General features: G+C 43.9%; 1 protein-coding gene across 1 annotated transcript in view; it reads right to left on the reverse strand.

The window, feature by feature from the left end:
* The window catches only part of grin2da (glutamate receptor, ionotropic, N-methyl D-aspartate 2D, a), a 116,932-nt gene that overhangs the window by 70,437 nt on the left and 25,877 nt on the right, over positions 1-20,618 (reverse strand). The window contains 2 exon segments of the mRNA XM_076112746.1: positions 10,362-10,502; positions 16,903-17,090. Coding sequence (XP_075968861.1) covers positions 10,362-10,502; positions 16,903-17,090 — 329 coding nt within the window.

Raw genomic sequence — 20,618 nt, forward strand, 5'->3', positions numbered from 1 at the left:
TTGTTCGCGACTCCTGGTGGAGAAGACGCCCTCGCGTTCTCCTTCCTCCGCTGGCAGGTCGGAGTCAGCGGCGTGAGGTCGTGGTAATGCTGTGAAGTGATCACGACCGAGAAAGGCTAATTGTGTTTCACTGCCGTGATGAAGGCCGCATGTAGGAGACGACTTTTTGTGAAGAAAGTGAACGGTCTTTTCAAGGCATTTTTTAAGAAATGCTCTCTATAACTGATCAGAGAAGAAGAAGAAGGCAGTCTTATGACACCTCCATGTATTTGCTCATACACATTTTGTTTTGTGCATAAAAAGTACTTCATCATTTAGAGCTCCTGGAGCTTTGAGATGGATTGTGGCATGGTAAGAAAAGGTCGTTAAACTCCATTCACTCCGGGGGTCATAACATTGGAAGTGACACAAGAGTAAGAGAGATAATAATCAAGTGTAGTCTAATCAAGTGTGGTTGTTATGTGGAGATTGTGTGACACGTTTACACTGCCGTCTTGGCCAAGATCCCCTTCTAAAAGAGATGCATAAACCTGAGTGGATATCATGGCTAAGTAAAAGTTCTACAAATAAAAGATGAGGTGCTGTGTCAGACGACACTGTGCTGCCGCAAGAGTTGAGCCTGTGTCGACCATTTCTGGCAAAGCCCTCTGTATCTCCACAGAAGGTCCATTTGAATGAATAAGGTGGGGGGGGGGGGAGATCTTTTGATGCAGTGCTTTTGTGAGTCTGAACACAACCTTCAAAAATATATTGGCTAACATTAAGCGGTGACAATATCACATGAAACACAGCACTGTCACTCAAACAGTATGAAGAAATTATTTTGGATTTTCATGTGTTCTGAGAGTATCTGTGTGTGTATCTGTGTGTGTATCTGTGTGTGTATCTGTGTATTCATTGTATTCGTGCATCTGCACCTCCGTCAGTGTGTGAACATTCATAAATATTTACCTCATTAAATACTGCCACCTCTTTCGTGCTCCGCCCGCTCCCTAGATCCCACTTTGCCTCCTTTCTCCTTCCTTTCCTTCCTTTCTGCCGGCCTGCCACCATGCATCATGCATCCAAATCCAATTATCCAATTTACATGCAAAGCGATGCATCAGATTCCTTGGTGACCGCCGTCCCCCCGGAGGATCCGAGATGGCAGACGAGATGGGCAGGAGAGCCGAGCAGATACGCAGATTGATGGAAAGAGTGCTGGAGAGAGTGCACTGGGAGGGGGTCGTCGATTTAATAAGTTGTAGGGGATGAAAAACGAGGGATGAAGTACAGGAGAGAGGGAGGAGGGTGATTTGTACATGAATGGGAGAGACGACGGGTGGGAGCATGAATGGCAAATTGAGAATGACTGGCTGAGTGATTGAATAACAGACTGAGGGACGGACTGAAGGACAAATAACAAGTTAACTGAGCTAATGGATGATTGAATCAATCGACTAATCAATTAATCCGCCAATCAATTGGAAATTTTGGTTTCATACACGCAGGGTTTTATTTTGTAGTTTTGAAAGGTTTGTTTTCCCTTCACTGTGTCTCGCAATTGCAGTTTACACTTCCAGTTACTGGTTCAACTTTGATCCACCCTGTAGATGTGATACGCACAGTTCTTCTGTGCAAAGAGGGATCATGACCAGCATGTCTAACCCGCTCTCACTCCAAAATAACGCCGATTCAGACACCACGGCTTTCAACCAACTCAAACATTACATTACAGTCACAGACGCTTTTATCCAAAGCGACTTACAATTCAGATTCTATCACAATTCTGGTGAGTTGAGTTTATTTAGGTCTCTGAGCACCAGTTTTCCAGTCAACTCATGAATTAAACCATCATTTGAAGGTTGTGTTGAGATTTTGCACAAGTCTCTATTTGTACAACACTCACATTCCCATATGTTGCCTGAACGAGGTCTTTATTCCTTCCCTCCACACTGGCCATGAAGCAGCACTTCCTAGAATGACTCCAATGCAAGAGAAGGGGAACAGAATGTGCAGACCTCGTCACGGTGCAGAAGTGCACACCAGAGCTTTTCAGAAGACTTCTTTTGTTATCGCTCCACTGTGGGCCGGCAGAGAAATACTTTCCAGGGAATCTGAAAGAGGGAATTTCATTACGAAAAGAGTAATTTGGAAATAAAAAGAAGAATAAAAAAACACTAATTCAAGACTAGTAGCCTTGAACAAGCTTCAGCTGAACTTTTGAAGTACATTCATGCATGGAAGAAGGATTTTGTTCCACATCTCTTACATGGCAGCCGTGCTAGAGACCTGGCCTCAAGGCCGGCATGAAGAGCAAGGATTTCAGACAAAGGGAGTGAGATAAGTTTTATTGAACGATGAGAAACACATCCTACGGAGAATGAGCCGGAAAGGCAACTCTGCAAAACAATTATTCCAGGACAAGGTGTAACCAACGCCTCTGTGCTTTTCTTAATCTGTGTTTTCTTTTCTATCAGGGTCGTAACTCAAAAACAGTTCACTCAAAACGAAAAACAAATACCCTTGAAAGTTTATAAAAAAGGCCATAATATGCTAATAAACCCCCCCCCCTTAAAACAAAATGGTACTTTTATAATAAAACTTGTGCAGCTGTGTGCATTTATGCACGTTCTTGGGGAAATACCACAGGAAGACTGAGCCGCGTGCATTTTAGAGGCCAGGCAAATAATTGGTCAGAGCGTATGAGGGGGAATAAAAACATTAGAGTGGCCATTACCCCCGGCACATCCATTAACAGAGCCTTGGTATATAATTAGACAGGAAAGCCGACCCCCTTTTCGAATCCTTCCCCGAGCACACATTACCGAATCTAATCCTCGGCCTGCCCTCCATTCAGCCCGTACAATCTCAATAAATCATTCTGATTGTTGAGGACATGACTCGACTCACGGGGACGAACCTCGTGTGTGTTTAAAACGTCAGGCGCAACATGACGGTTCAGTGCTAACAGCCAGAGAGAAGTGGAGTCAGAGACAGATGTGCATCATGGCCATGCAGCGAAGTCAGTCGACTCCTGATCCAACTGCATACGGCAGGTTTGGATGTCAGGTCTTCAGAGTCAGACCACTGCACTCAAACACTCATTACCGCGGCGAGAAACGAGAGAAGGCAACAACGGGCGGACGGAGAGAAGCAGCGGTGGCCTCGGGAGAACAGGGAGCTCTGCAGCATGAGAACACGCTGTAGTGAGTGAAGGGCTGAAACACTGGAGACCCTGTTAGCCTCTCGCTTCACAGCAGCACCGGTCAAGCTTTCTCAGACTCCATGTACTGAATGAAGAAAGCTCAGTACCCGGTACTGTGCTACGAAAAGCAATTCTGGAAATTGAACTAAACCGATAATAAAAGGACAACTGATGGATCATCATGTTACAGTAGAGAAACACGCCACAACTGAAGCTGAGAACGAAAGACAGACATCATAAGCTGATGCCAAAGGACAAAAGCAAGACTGCTTTGAAAACACAACCAAGAAATGAGGAAGAGGTAGGAAAAGGTGTCTCACCAATAAAGACAAGAAAGAACCAGAGGGAATGTACGTGTGAGCCTGAAGAGAAACAGAGAGAGAAGGAACACACAATACAGAAGGCCAGGAAACACGACAGATGGGAGGGTGACAAGCAGGCATGCTGATGAGCGAAGAGGGGAGGTGTGAAAAGAAGAGAGAGAGAGAGAGAACGAGACAGACGATGAAGAGCATCGTGACTGGACACTGAGTCCTGACACCCTCTGATCACTGGTCTCATCTTTCAGTGTAATCAAGACGCTATGAAAGAAGCTAGAAACAAGCATTTCATCAATGGGATCTGGTAAGAAGGAGTCTGGATTTACTCCAACATAATAACTGCTAATAATAACTTCTTTATGGCAGTCGCACAAATTAATTACCACTTTCTTTGAACGCATGTCTCCAGCTCCCTTAATGGTCATCGGATGGAATCTGTTCCGTAAGCTGAGTCAGTGTTTAGGAGTCAAACATTCTCCACCTATATGTTCACACACATTGCACTTGATACATATTACCGTTAGCTGTTAGCGCTGCAGGGTTTGAGTGTCGCATGAATATTTAAAGCGTCTCCGACTGAAGAAAGGATTACGCTGTGGAGGCTGTATCACTGCACTCGATGGCTGCAGCTCACGTAGGAGAAAGCTCCCCTGCTGTGTGACGGCATCATCAAAAAGTCACAGAACAGAGTGATCTTTGGGAGATGGAAGGCTGAATAAAGGACACAGTTGCATGAAGCTAGTAGAGAGTGCATGGGAGAAGCAGGGAGGCTTTTCCTGGTCGTCCTGAATGAATTTTAGCGGTTGAAGATCACCGCGGTGCGGGTATTTAAAAAGTGAGACGGAGAGAGAGAGAGAGAGAGAGAGAGAGAGAGAGAGAGAGAGAGAGAGAGAGAGAGGCGGGCGGCGCGACACTCCTCCTCTCCAGATGAGCAGTCGGTCCCCCCGAGGGTTTGAGCTGACTGGCTGAGCTCCTCCACTGTCTCCCCTTTCTTCCACTTATTTCTCTCTTATCTCCTTCCTCCTTCCCCTTTTCTTCTCCTGCTGTCTCCTCTCTTCTTGTCTCCGTCACCTTTGTATCCTCGTTTCCTCCTCCGACCCCCCTTCCACCTCTCTCCCATTGTCTTTTCTTTTTACATTAAGCTTCACCATCTGAGTGCAATACTAATACGCAATATTTTAATTAACAGCTTACAATACTATCTTCCTTCTTAACTGCATTTGCTGTCCGACATTCTGTATTCTGTATTTGAGCTAATGCTTCAACCCAGAGAGAATACAAAGAGTCGAACAGTAAAGACTGAGTCATGGCTGTTCTGGTCCTCGTGTCTCCCTTCTGTCCAGTGCGTCTCCTGACGTCCTCTCTGTCAGTCCACACTCCTGTGTTTTTACCTATTCAGTTACAATGCACTCCGTGTCTCAGTTGCCTGAAGGCATTTAATCCTCCTTAAATCCGTGTCCCGTCCTTCTCTCTGCATGTCTGATGAGTCTACTCGTTCCAAACCGGGGCTTTCACCTGGATTCACCTGATTAGTGTGTTTAAGAGAAAGAGCAGGCAATCACAGTGTTTTGTTCCGCACAATTTACCACAAGGATTATGTCACATCATCCCGAAGTGGTCAAAGGAATGTTTTTCATGTGAAAAGGTACCAGTGTCATTGGACTCAGTCGGCTGAGGCATTAAACACCAGTGAGACATGAAATGGCCCAGTTTGAGTAACGGATCCATGGATTTGAAGGCTCATCCGAACAACAATGTTCAGCAGTTTACAGTACGAACAATAATCCTTTCAGCCTCCATTAACTCGTTTTGTTTTCATGACACAGTTGTTGCTAACGCATTAACCATTTTACTGTCAGGGCTCCAAAACTCTGTGTATGGATATATGTATTTACACATCGGTGTGTGTGTGTGTATGCGTGTATGTATTTCTACACCTTCGTTCACCTTGTTTCATTGTTTTTCCATTATTGTTCTGTGAAGCACTTTTTAACAGCTGTTTTGAAAAGTGCTCCATCAATAAATGTATTATTATTGTCATTATAACGAACATTTAAGATGATAATAAGTCAGAACTGTGTGTCCGTCAGGTGGATGTGGTGCAAATAGCACCAGCTTCATCACTGCACGTCCTCGGGTCCACAGCACAACACCCGCCAAGTGTGAAGTAGATCAGATGAACGTGTCTCCAGACATGAGAAGGACGCACAGACAGACAGCGCTTTGCTGCCTCGTGTGTTGGATTTGTTTTGTGTTCCAGCGTGTTGCAGTGAGCAGCACATTGTGATCTTTATTTGAATGTCATTATTTTGAGTTCCACTCTGTGCTGTTGCGATGCCTTTTTCTTCCCATTTGTTTCATTGCACCGGCTCGCATTGTGCTCCGCCGCTGCTATTTGTAATCTGATGGCCGGGAGCATCAAAACGATCTCGAAGCAGACAGCCAAATCACCACCACCATCACCATCATCATCCTCATCGTTATCTCCGTCTCTGTGTCACGCCGTCTCCATCTTCCACTATCTCTCCACCCTCTCAGCTCTCCTCCAGCTCCGCCTGCCAAACTTCTATTTCACACATTTCCTGTCTCCTCAGTCGTCACACACCATCCCTCCTTCTCTTCTGTCCGTACATCCTGATATTTGTGTTGCCGGTGTCTGTAGACGTGAGCAGCTGGTTGTTCAGAGGCTTTTTGGTGAGCGCAGCCACGCAGCCATGTCTCTTTTGTTAAATACACATCTGTCTCAGCCGCCACACAAAGCGCAGAAAGACTTGACTAATGGAGATCATTAGGGAGCAAAACATGCGTATTGTCTCATCTGACTTTCCTGTGTGTGGATTTGGTTTTTTAAATGTCTCTCGTTCTGAAAAAGGAACACACATGATGTGTGTGTGTGTGTGTGTGTGTGTGTGTGTGTGTGTGTGTGAGGCTGTCCCATCGACTTCGGTGATGTAATGTACAAGTGTGTGTAGACGAGTGCCATCTAATACAGCATTCTCAATAATTCAGAAAGTCCATACAATAATTAATAAAGTCAACTTTGTTTTACTGTCTCGTAATGATTAATTATTCAGCGGAGATCTGCTGAGCATGCATTCGCTCTGCTTCCCAGTCGTTCGGTACTATTGACTCAAACAGAGGAGCGCTGCCGGCTCCATTAATCAACACCGTTTAGAGGTTTACGTCAGTGTGAAAGAGGATGTCATGGATTTGAAAGCATAATGATTAAAACACTAACTTGTATTCAAACCTCAGTTTTTCAAAAACAAAGAGAGCTGCATGGGAGACTCTTTTATTTCAGAGGAGCTTCACAATAAGTGATAACATTAATCATGTGGGTGTTATTCCCACAATAACAAAGCGTTTTCTGTGAGCTCACAATCAGACGAAGGCTTCAATGTGAATGTTAAACAAAACTGCGTTCCACGAGGACCCGTCCTACTCTTCTGATTGGCTCGTGCTCGTTGCCTTCTTCAAAGGATTTGTTGAACCGGATTTTAAAGCCGATGAACACGATTGTCGGAAGATTGGTAGGATTCAGAAGTGGATGTTTTCAAGTTGCTGTGCATGTTGCCTATATGGATGGAATAGAATTACAGAGCCGTTGGAGATTAAACTGTTGATGAGGGGCTGTTTCTAGTCAAGACCATCATGAACCAAGACCAGAGTGTATCGAGACCCAGACAAGATCAAGACCAAACCACTTCAGGTCCCACACTACTTGACACACTAATACAAATGTGGAACATGCAAACCAAAAGCACTCCTAAAATTGGCATATTTGCCCCTCTACCTATTCTTGCCGGTTGGGTAAATCAGCTCTGATTTCTAAGGCCAAGTGGAAAAGCACCAAGAAGCACAGAAGAGTTCTCTCAAACCAGCGCCTGCTGTGCCACTAAACCCTGATGTTAGGAGGAAGTGAATGCAGCCATCTTCCTCAGCTGCACACCTCTCAAGTGTAACGACACAGTCTCCGGAAGTAGCCACTTACAGGGTCTTCCGCCGCTGATAATGGCAACTGAAATGACGCTGAACCCAGCATCTCACTCGATCACATTAAACCAGCAGGAAGAAAGCAGCCCCAGCAATTTCAAGACTTGTCAAATAGAAGGTGCAACGGGCTGTTAGAGCGCGTGTCTGATCCCTGACAAGTGAAAGCATCCAGGGAGTCAGTGCTCTGTGGGGTTTTAAAGTATTTGTACTTCCTCATTCATGATTACATGGTCCACATACAAAAGATTTTGTGGTATATCTACCAATAATGGCGCATTTCGCTCTAAAGTTTAGTTATACATGCTGGATGAGATCAGCCTGCTGTATTTGATGTTTGACTATTAAAATGACATGTGTGGCCATTAATAAAATGTACATTTAAAATGCAGAACTCATGAAGTGTAATGACTTCAGACACTCCCAGTGTAGAGATGTGAACAAGGCCACACAGTTGTTAAAAACACCAACAGGTTGAGTTTTTGCGGAGCCCTTTTTGGTAATGTGTTCACCTCCCTGGAGAGTAAAAACCCTTCACGTGCTACAGGTCTCATTCATGCTGCTGTGGCGAGGACTACCTCTGCCACTGGATCAGACTCCCAGGAGCCCCGGCGTCTCTCAGCGTGACAGACAGCCCTGCCGCTGATTGAGAGCATTCAAAAGCCAGATTCTGAAGGGCATGAAATGTTTCACTGAGTTTAAAATGAACCTCTTCACTTCATTAAAGAGCGCAGGCAGGCGACCTGCGGTAAACATCCATCTGCAGTGGAACTTGTTGTCTGAGCCGGGAAGATTCCTCTGAAGCTGTCATCAATCTCTCATATCTGCACCAATCTGTTATGTTCCTGGTGTTTGCTGCTGTAATTCAGCGTTTTGGTTGGGCTCACTCTCCCTCAACGCGCCTCATCTGCATCTATTTCAGGAGGAACATTTCCCAGAGTGCCTTTCAATAATTACAGGGAACAGGTGTAAACTTCCAGTTTTCTCCGTTAACATTACAGGAGATACATTATTTCGCTCGGAACTAAAGAGTTGAATGCAGACTTGCTTGATTAAAAAAACTCTGGTTTGACCATAGACTGTAAATACAGGTGGTCGTAGTCACTGTGACGTCACCCGTTGGTTTGTCGACTTGTCAAATTCTCAAGATCGTAATTTTGTCTTATTTTGAAACCAGTAGTGACGATATTTGGACGAGAGGGTGTCGCTGGAGAGGAGCTAGTTCCAGAGCGGGCAGATACAGTTAGCACTACAAGAGCTGAGTTAGGTCTGAGAGCCAGCACAGCTGCAGTCCTCTCTGAGCGCTTCAAATGAGGCAGTGGGGGATTCGGTGCCTTGCTAAAGGGCCTTTTGACATTATCTGTAGTTTCTCATTTACGTGCACGATGGTCTCTGATACAGAGATTTATTCCTGAAAGTTTAGTAAATAGAACCCAATGTACAAACCACCCTTCATGCAAATATTCTGCATCTCTCCTGCAGACAAGTCATTTGTGAATGTTTTTCGGCACAAATCTCCAGAGCCAGTCCAGCAGCCGGTGCCCAGACAGCTCCCGTAACCCCGACAGCTGAAGAGAGCGATACCTGACTTCTCCAAACGCTTCCCAGAGGGGATTGTGCCAAAGAGCAGCAGCAGTCAATCAAGCACACAGTTAAAAGTTGGACTTCTGCTATTTTGCCCGTCTGCACATTTCCTCTGCACATATTAGAAGTCCCTCTGTGCAAGAGGGACAAGCACGGATGTTTTATATATTATAAAAGATACTGTACATGGTTCTGCTACCGTACCGTAAACACTATGGACTTGCCACTTGCTGTCATGTTGACATGACTAGTTTTATTTTCATGAGGCTGAACAGTGTAATAGAGGGTGAGGAGCAGGTTCAGCCTGGCCTTTAATACTCTAAAGGAACTGACCACATCCTTCAGACGCCCCTGAGTCTTGTACACAGCTTGTATTGCAACATTTTTTGCAACAAAAGCTTCTGAGTTCCCATAAGCGGCCATATTAATCACTTGAAAAATGATAGGAAAATAACATAAAATGACCTTGAACAAACTTATATCATAACTATAATGGACTGAACATATTTCTACGGTTTTTAATGGCCGGGGTCCATGCAAACCGCCCACGTGGTTCATCTTGGCGAGTCTGATCGTGAGCTTCACAGAACTCCTCCCCCAGGCCTCCGGGGCCATGCTTGGTGAGTGTGACTTTTTTGCCCCGTCATCACTATTCATATTTATACAATCAATATCTTTATGATGACATTTTTTACTAGAGCACGGAACCATTTACAAGAGCACAACGTTCTTCAGAGATCTCGCCTCTTAACTTTGCTCTCAGAGTGCCCCAGACTGATGCATTTTACTTCAAAAATACCCTGATTAAGCTTCCTCATATCAGATGCCTATAGCGCCGCCAATAGGACGAGTCGTTTTCCTGCAGGACATGAATGCACCACAATGTGCGTCGATGCAGAATCAATAAGCTCTCACTATCAAGGTCTCTCATTATTATGAAATACGTTAATACGTAAAGCCAAAGAAAGAAAAGACATTTGTTTGACCTCATCATCATGATTTATAGTAATCAATCTTTTAAATCCATAGTAGAGCAAGTAACACAGAAATCCATTTTTCCATCAGTGGCCACCATGCAGCGCCTCACCAGTCACGCATCACTATAGAACCAGAACAGCTGTTTCCAGGCCGGAGTGACTCAGCTCTCTGGATCCGTTTGCCACTATTTGCGTTTCCACGCTGCTCTGCTGTTTGCTCGCTCACTCTGCTGTGTGTCAGGAGGAGCTGCTGTGAGCGACACAGATATTCAAAGTCACCCCCCACCCCCCACACTCTCTCACCTGATTCTGTCTGGCACTCGGTGGGTCTGGTTGCCGTCACTCTGGCAGTTGCCGGCGTACTGCGACCGGCTGCTGGGCCCCTGGTCCCTCCGCAGAGCCATCGCCCCGTGGGTGAGCACAGAGACGCCTTTGGCAATGCGCCTGCAGGATTAAGGGAGAGAACAATGTGAGACGGAGACAGTGGGACATTTTCAAAAGCCTTTTTTGACACTGCCGAGGTCCAGGGAAATGCAGAAAGACAGTTGTCCCCGCTTGAATAAGTGCACACAGTAACAATGAAAATTCAAAAAGACTTAATAGCACTGAACTCATGGAGGGAAATGGACTTCTCTCCTCAATACCTCAGAGCTAAAACGATGCAAAACGTTAGAAATCACCCATCTTAGCAGTTTAAATTGTGTGGGACTTCAGCAAAATGAAAAGCAATTACATCTTCACGAACTGAGACGCTGTAGAATTGCCCAATTTCTACAAATGAGTTTCCTGTGTTGGGGATATGCACTTCTATGCACACAGAAAGTGATGAATCAAGACTAAAGAGCAAAATCGAAATGTTCTCCCATCCAGCTCAACACCGGACTGATCAGAGGCCGATCTGAGAACCACCAGTGTGCTGTCGGGATCTCTGGGTTTTAAAGGGATAGGGCAGCATTTCATGAAATACATTTGTTTGCTGTCTTGCTGCGAGTTAAAGGAAAAGAAGAATATTCATTTAATTTAAGGAGGAAAACTGGATGGTTATGAAAGCGACCTTGTTCAGCTGCATGAATATGAATGGATGTTGCTATTCAGCTGCTTTCTGAGCAGCTGATGAATGGTGAAGGTGAAGCATGAATGAAGCAGCTGGAGCCGGTAAACCAATGCAAGCACGACTTCAGCGCAATACTGAAACATCCAGTTCCAAAAATCAAGATTCCCTCATTCCAATGAATAAATATCAGCAGGCTCTCTTGCTGTCTGTCTCAGGGTCATTTAATCATAGATCAGACGTTGATCTGCAGGAAGATTTCACAGAGCAAGCGACTACATAACGGGCACTGCTCTTTAATACGGCTGTAAAGTCAACTCTGATTTGTAACTCAGCACATAACAACAACACCAGGCTCTTAATTCTTACATCTTATTAGACATGAAAAGCATTCATTATGTAAAATAAACATTTAAGACCAACAATAAGTTCTGGCTAGAGTCCTGCTCCAGCCAGGCAGGAAACCCCAAATCTAATGACCCCACATGTACAAAGCATTTCAATGCTTCCCTAATTCAGAGCATTACCACTTCAAACAAGCTGGCGGGGTGGACATGAAGTGGGGAAGGACTGCTGAAGAGAGTTCAAAAGTGCTCTGCGCATAAATTTGGGATGTCACAAATCATGTCCTCTACCCAGGGAATTAATTCACAGTCATGGTGTCTTCAGGGGAGGAAGAAGGGCGTTCACAGCTGTACTATGTCGCTCCTGTCACTTTAACGGTTGTGACATCGCTGGTACGGTAGAGGAAAACGTGTGACGCACTTTTTCTCTTGCTGCGTAAATGCCACATCACGTCGGTCAGTGCAGAACGAAATATCGCTGAGAAGTATGACCAGGATCTCCTCCTCATTCTCACTGCCAACTTGTTTAATACCGACGCATGGTGACAGTCCCTCAGCGTCTGATGCAGATGCACCGAAGAACCCTTTAGCTCCAATGTAAACCCATCCAGGACATTATTAGACGCTCAGAGCAACCAACACAGTATAGAGAACGAAAGACTGGTCAAACAAAACCTGGCTGGTCTCATCCCGCATTCTCAGCTATGCCTACGAAGAACAATGCGACGTAAGTTGTTTCCTGTGAAGACTGAAGTCTATTTAGAAAAGACTGTATCATGTGAGGAACACAAATTGAAACATGTTGCTGGCTTTTGTAGGAAAACGCACAAAAAAATGAGAAGTCGTAAGATTTGCGAACCGTTGTATGCTGATACGTTGAACACAGTGGTTGACTTATTTTACCATAGTTTTGTTATGTAACTTACGCACCAAACGTATGCCAGTTACGTAAGAATCCGACTTGTTTTATTTAACAAATGTGCTTATTTTAACCCATACCACAATTTTGCCCTAAACCTAACCTAAGTACAACTACCTAACTACATTGGAAGTTTATTTTGAAATGAGTTTATTTTGAAAAAGACACTTAATGCATACAACCAGTGAAAACTGTACGTTTTCTGTAAACACAGAAGTGTATTTTGAGAAGACACAATGAATGTAACACGCCGTCCCTGAAACGTTCAAAGTGACGGTGAGTATATTTGTTTGTTTGTATGTGTCTGCATGTAGCTGTCCTTCGTTAGTTAACATAGTTTACACATGTCATGCATACTAATTCTGTTCTCTAATGAACGCCAAAGCATGAGCGCGACCAGCTGCTCATCTCTAACACACGATACATTTGTAAGATTTGCGAGCACAGCTTGGTCAATTCTCTGCCTTTGTTTGGTTGTAGGGAGAGGAAGCCAGAGGAAGAAGACATCAGAGAGGGTCTATCTGTGGGAACGGGCCTCTCCAAAAAGCATGAGCCATATTGGCCAGTACGTCTAGTCAGATGTCACTCGCTTATATTCTTAATGAGATTATGGTTGTAAAGAATTTTTACAACTTCCATCAATCAAATTGGCTAAATTTGTACACACAAACGTGCCAGCTGGTACATCTGGTGAGTCTTAATATTAATCTCATTATGTGTTGCACATTATCTCATTACAAACTTGATACGAAATCAACGTAAAAACATTTGCTTGACTGAAATATTGTTGATTTTCGATGAAATTATTGTTTAGCCATGTTACTAGCGTAACTCACGCTGTTAATTGAGGCTCCCATGCGCTGCAATTGTAACATCGGACAGCATCCACTTTCCAACATGATCTCATCCGTACTCGTCATATTTTGCTGTTTCAGCAGCAGTGTCAAGGTGCCACTGCCCACGCTTTAATATTTGACGTCTTGAAAAAAACCTTCAAGTGGTTTGTGATAGCGGACGCGTGTGAGTCGTGTGCCTGAAAATATATCACAAAGAAAAAACAGTTATGGCAACTCTTCCCCACATGTTATGTTAAGAAAATCTTCTCTTGTGTCTTACGATATGTTGAATCTGTCAACAAGGTTGCATTTTATTTCACACTTGAAGGAGCTGTTAGTGGTGCGGTGGGGGGGAGACTCTGCTCCCATCGCAGCAAGGGTGCCGTTTCTTTAATGTCTTCACAAAAACTACTGGACCACATCATGAGCATCATTTCTTTAGTGTCTAGAAATGCTCTCTAGGGGATCCATCAGCAGCGGCAGTCATAAACACTGCAGCAGATAGCCGACTTGCTGTAACATACCACTGAAGGGAGGCGGGGATTACTCTGTCACATTCATCTGAAATGTTTAATTGTTGGGATTTGGAGCACACAGCTGGTGTATCATTTGCACCCCTTAGTATCCAATAAACCATCGTCCACTGGTCAATTGTTCAACGCTGCATTCAGGCGATTCTAATTAACTCATTAAGTCGGGAAATATCACATGACCAAGTAATTATTACCACGTATTTGCCTTCAGTCACTGGTGAATATCTCAATTCAAACAGAGCAATGAAAAGTGTAGTGAAATGTCAAGATGTGTATGAAATACCGAAGTAAAGTATCTTAAACCTGGGCCTACGGTGCTTGAGTACATGCACTTTGTTATGTTCCACCGCTGACAGGGTGCTAATAATGGAAGCCAGACATGAAGGTGTGACGGGGGTAAGGAGCAGGGTGATTGGAGGCATCTACATTCCTGCCATGTGGCTCCACCCACTCCCATATGACAGTATTAAGGGCAGGTGTGGGAAGCCACTCACCTGGAGCTCATCTCCCCATCATGAAAGAGCAAAAGACAATCACAGTTCATTTTTATGTGGCCTGGCGTGAGAAGCCCTCAGTCAAACTTGTCTTGTAATTTGAACGGCTAAGTCGGCTACAGCAGCTCGGCCGGGGAAGCTTTTGGTTTTCCATCGTAGTGCTAGATTTCCTGTTTGTTGGTGAGACTTTAGATCAGGTTTAATAACAACACTGCTGACTTTTAAGCTTTGATTTCTGCCCGACTGCTTTTCTCTCTGTCCTCCACCCAGTCCTTTGAGAGCATGTATTACTACTGTTAACCTGGTACATTGTTTGTCAGAGGACCAACTCATTGTAAATACGTTAAAGTAAATGTGAGTACACGCAGGAGTTTTGATTCTTTCGGACTCATGAGATCACCTGTCTGTGTTCTAAGACTTTCTGGTGTGCAAGAACTGAACTTATTTGCTGGTGATAAAATAGTGAACGGAGAGGAGTGCCTGAATGCATCATAAATTCTAGTCTGAGTTTATGGTTGAGTTGCGGGTGAATTCAGGTCTTCAGAGAGACCCATTCCTTCAAGATGGCCGACAGTCAGAGGGTGTTTATTAAAGCACAGAGAGCGACGGGGCAACACCCGAGATGATGTGTGGGATGATGCTAAAAGAAGAGTCATATCCTTGAGCTCAGTGTTTCATGCATTCCACGTTTAGGAATCTGTTTTTATTTTGACTTGTTTTATGGAAAGATATAAAACTTATTTAACAGTTTGGAATCCTTAATAACCCGGTTTGGATTTCTGATGCAATAAAACACAATCGGTCATCTTTGCCCTCCATCGTTGAGTTGGCTAGAAATCCTTTCTAACCTTCCTCTCCCTGTGCTTCCTGTCATGACTGAGGTGGATTTAATGCTTTAAATCAATAAGGTATTCCACCTTTCACCTGGTCAGTCTATTGAGATTAGATTAGATGAAGATGTACTGATCCCGGTGGTGAAATCAGGTCATCCCAGCAGCAGAGAATACATCATGAATGGAGCAGGCGCTCGTAAAATGTTACGGTGCACCGCTTCTGTGTGTTGCTGCAGGAAAAACAAGGAGGTGCACAAAGTGTATTTCTCAGAGGTTGAAGAAGAGAATGTGTATTTCCGCACTGATCCTCATATATTTTTAAGATCATGAGGTTCGGTTTTCAGCAGCTTTGAGGCTCGGCATCGCAGAACTCACTTCATACATATAAATTCCCAATTCAGCTGAGAGAAAAGAAACAATGTCGGAGCTGGATTTTCCGTCACAGTAATAAACGCACAACATACTGTACACATACACTAAAACAACGGTGAATACTGTAAAAGGCTTCTCGTGCTGTAAAACATAATTTAAGAACATGCACAATATTATGAGCATTAAAGGTTCAGAGTGTTCTAGTTATTATTTGACATTTCAGGTTGTATTTAGGGGTTCCCTGAGGGGTAGGGGCAGGTTTTAGAGAGATAAACCATTGAACATAGCTATGTTATGAGCATGGTTGGTGTTATTTAAAAGTGTAAAGGACATTCACTTTTAAAGGTGCAATATGGAAGATCTGGTCATAATTTTAAAACATTTACAAAATGAACTCACATTCTGAGCAGCATGTGAAGAGGTTACAGTCTATGTGTTGTGCTGCAGAGATATCTACTGAGAGTAGCATGCTAACTAGTTAGCCCCGGCCGGTCTGGTTCCTTGAAGGGCGATAGAGAGATGCTGTAGTGTCCAGTCTGTCCTCGATAGAGTGAAGACGTAGAGCTGTTCCGGGCGCTTGCTAATCATGTGGAAGGTTGGTTCCGGTACGTTTTGATAGTTTTGCGATTGGATCTTTATTGCCACCAGGAGGCCAGTTCTTTGGAAAAGTAGTCTCCTTGCAGTAAGGAGGACAAAACGAAACTTCATTTTCTCGCTTGTGTCACTCTGGATTTAATAATCCAATAAAGAAACCAAATCCTACACAAACTGTACAGCCTCCACGACGGATGTAAACGATAGGCCGACACCACGTGAAGATTACAAAATGGTGTTATTTTGCTCTCAGAGTTTGGTTGAATTCTGCGTATTCTTGCCCTGCTGTCGGTTAAGTTGTTTTCCTTTTCTTTACCCGATGAGATTGTATGGAGCCAGTAGTAAGAGTGAGATGCTGCCGATTTGTTCGGATCTCAAACATTGCACTTTAAAAAGCAAAGTGATGTTACTTTTGCATAAACAACATCTACAATCTTCCACACACCCTTGTTCAATTCACTGCATTTAGGATTTTGTTGTCCTACAAACTACAGCAAAATAAATATTGAGCATACGTTTCATTCTTGACCTTGGGAACACATCTGTTATACACATTGTAGAGTCAGGGTTCGCTACCTTAGGTTTTCCTGAAGGCTGTGCAGTACGCCTTGAAGCTTCAGGAATAGCCAAGTGAACCTTGAGTTTAGAGTTTTCATCTCAAATACAGAAGGTAAATACATGTTGTGTTTAAGAAAAGCAGATGTGGTCCACATCTGTTTTGCATATATCTAGCCCCAAACGTCCATCATTGCAAAGTAAAGAAAAGTCACTATATATAATACCTGAACAGGTTTTGAAATGACTTCCTCTCTACCTGAGGAAGCACCACCGCCAGTGAACCCCTGAAGCCCTCCTGCTCTGCTCATACCTTCGAGGCTCGTCCCTCCAGCCCTGCGGCCGAATAGCAAACAATGCCTTGGGCAGCCCCTCCAGGCCCAAACCGGACAGGGCCGGTCCCACGGCGAACCACATGTGACTGGGCCCGGCCTGACCCGCCGCCAAGGCCGCCCGGAAAACCAGCTCAGCCTCCTCCAGGGAGCAGTACAGCAGACGGACCTGGAGATGGAGGAGAAGGTGGGAGAAGTTAGTGGAGGCAAGTTGGAGGGAGAATACAGGGATAAAAGGAGGGGTAATTATTATGGAGAGAATATAATGAGGAGTAGGTTTAAAAAGTGGCAGAGTAAGAGATGAATCATTAAAAGAAAGGAAGGTAGGGAGGAAATCAATAAAATGAAAGAGACAGGAAGGAAGTAAATCAACAAATGATTAAGAGGTAATAGAGAAAGATGTAATTTCAAAAGGAGAGACGGGGTGTAGTGAACAGGAAATGAAGCAAAATTATAAAAGGAGGGCAGAGGGGAAGATAAGATTACAAAGAGAGGGATGTTATGAAGGAAATTAAATTAAAATAACACGCAAAAGACCAAGACTAAGGAGGAAGATGAGGAAACAGAGGAATAAGAAACGAAAGAAAGAAAAGCAAGAATAGTGAGAGAGAAAGGGTGAGAGGAAGAATCGAGTGTGGAGTACAAAAGTGAGATTCCGTCCCATTTCTCATCTTCGCTGGTCCCATAATGCCCTTTCATGTTTCCTTAAGAATTATGGATTATACTCATTTACACATCAGTACACTAGGTGCACTTATACATTATTGCCTGTCCTGTTTATTATTATTTTGATTTTTTCAACACAGGGAGCTGCACTTGATAAACGGGGCCTCCTGGTCGGCACGCATTTCCCTCTCATACATTATTCAAGGCGGGAATTGGATGGGGGGGTAGCGAGATTAAAAAGACAAAACAAGAGTATAAAACTTGAAACTAGAAGAGGGTGAGGGAAAGAGTGTGTGTGTGTGTGTGGTTGATGCTGAGGGTACTTCAGATGATTACTCAGAGGAAGCACCAGAGTAAAAATTTGCTCCACAGTTTTGTAAGACCATTGGAGCGGTTATAAAACTGAAATTAGTCGAGATCGAAATGCTTCACTGACACACTCCAGCATGGATCCCGTCACACGCTGCACATTCACCGAGATGACGCCGATCCCTTCCGCTCGGCCGACAGCAAACGGAGTCTGTTTCGGCACGAGGTCCAAGGCGACGCTCAGTCCCCGTCAATCACATCCTCTGAGATGTCAGTGTGTTTAGATGTCTTCACATATGGCGCTGGCGTTTTCTTGAGCTGTAAGTTCGTCATGTGTTCGTGTGAAATAGAGAGGATCAAGTCTGTCAAAGTGCTCCTCTCCACAAGAAGGGAGCCGAGTTCTCTGTCTTCTGCCATCCAATGAGGCGTCATTTCTTATGATTCTCTGCCATCAATCACTTTGTTAGCACAGGTGTCTCATTTTTCTCATTTTTATCTCATTTCGGAGGAAAACATTTCATTTAGATCCCCGTGGCTTGTTCATATTTTAACATGACAGTTTTATCGCACGAACATCGAGGTTTAAATTAAAAGTCTCTTTTCAAAATGAGTGAATATTTGCACAAAACACCTTTTGATAGAGAACTAATTTAATTTAGTGCCACTGTTTTTCATGCACTGTATTGCATGTTGTTTTTCAAAAGGCAGATATTGTATTATCACGATGGAACACTTCCATTTTTATCACCTAGCAATATTAACCTGAAGCGCCAGATGGGTTGTTACACAGAACCATCTGAGAAGCTGTTATTGGAAACTATTTTTAAAAGGGCGGGCACTTTAAAAAAAAAAAACACTTGGCAGGTGATTGGATGAACCATCTGTCAATCAAACTCTTGCCAAAGCTGGTCTGAAGAAAATGAAAACCCTTCAGTGCGGAAGCCAACAACGGCTTTGCTTACGATATTTTATCTTATTGCCGAAATAACAATTATTTTGTCATTTCAAGATAACAAAGCATATTTTCTCACGATGAATGATTTATATATCTCTATTCTCAAGAAAACAAAAAGGCCAATTTCTCTAGATAAGATAAGTCATCATAGTTGACGGAGAGAAAGGAAAACACGCTGCTGTGTGTGTGAACAGTAGCCTGTTCAGCACCACAGCGGCCCGGACAGCTCCGCCTCAGGCTAGCAGGGTTAAATACTATAACTCTGAAATTAAATAATATCAATATTCTTCTCCTGAAATGACGAGGAGTGATCTGAATGTTCTCTCTACCGGAAAGAGACAATGCCGTTTCTGATTGAAGCACAGTCTGATGCATTGATCTGTATCTGACATCAGTTGGTGCGATTGTCAAGATGCCATCTAAGCATGCCGGCATGCTGGCATGCCGGCATGCCACTCCTGATCTCCTCGTCTTTGATATAACAAAGCTTTATTTCTTGAGATGAGAAAGTCATTGACTGGATGAAAAGGGTACTAATTGTATGCCTGGACGTTCTTCCGTACTTCAGTGCCGTTCATTGCTCTTCTTTCAATGAACAAATGCTCTCCAGTTCTGATATAACTGTTGCTATTCCAGCATCTATGCCGACCGCTTTAGGAGGCGCTAGTGTTGTTTTGAATAATACACCAATATACCTGAACCAACTAACTGTGAAGCTGGTGGTTAATCGCTGAAACCACCTCAAAAGATGGTCAGAGCTGCACTCTGACACTTTGATATCAAAGTCTGAAAAAGTGAAAGAAATCGAGCCTTACACCAGCAGTCAGTGTTGCTGCACTGCTTAGTATGTCATGCTCTCCTGTAACAATAGAGACATGAAGAGGACAAACAACACGCCTGCTACCTCGCTGACCCGTCACAACAGCGAGATGCGAATCATCAGCTGATGCTTGCGTTATGCTAGTTGGCGGAGGCAAGCTTTGAAGTAAAATAAGTGGCCCGTGCAGCACTGGAGCCTCGCCAATGCCTCCAACATTATGCATAAAAGACACATAAGAGTAATACTTGTATTAATAATAAAGTTGTCAGGCCGGCGAGGCATGCAGTATTTATCTTTTGAAAATAAAGGATTTTGGTGCACTGGAGGCTTATTTTAATTCCAGGTGTAAATGAAATACAGATCGTTCACGTTGCAGATATCGCTTGTGAGTCATTTTAATGTCCGACGAGAGCGGGAGAGGGGGAACGGGAGCACAAGAAAGAGAGGATGAGAGGGATGGAGAGAGCACTTCATCGAAGGCCTCAGCATCATGTGGGGGATTATGCAGATATTGCCATCCAACCCCGCTAGCAGCATTTCAAAATGGAGCAGTGACAAGGTGTAATAATGACAACAGCAGAAAAAGCAGCAGTACCGTAGTAGAATGGTGAATTTGCACTTCTGTGACCTGAGGGACCAACTCAACCCAAAGAGGTCCGACTTATCTTGGCAACAAAAACAGCGTGCTAACACGACATTTGTCACCACATTTCAGTCATTCCCTCTCACTTACACGTGTTCAGATTTTGGGTACAACATTAATGTTTCAATTTGGAACCCATCACATGAGATGCGGGTCTGAAAAGTGAAGTCAATGTTGAATAAATACAAAAATACTTTAACCACAAGCTCCACTTAGTCACTGTTCCAGAGCCATTAGATCAGAATGCACGTGGCAGGTGTCACACTGGTGTGTTTGTACAGACAAGGTAACGAGCTGTCCTGAT

This window comes from Anarhichas minor, unplaced genomic scaffold, assembly GCF_050575085.1.
Source record: "Anarhichas minor isolate MPS153535 unplaced genomic scaffold, ASM5057508v1 ptg000051l, whole genome shotgun sequence".
In the NCBI taxonomy this organism is placed as follows: domain Eukaryota; kingdom Metazoa; phylum Chordata; class Actinopteri; order Perciformes; family Anarhichadidae; genus Anarhichas; species Anarhichas minor.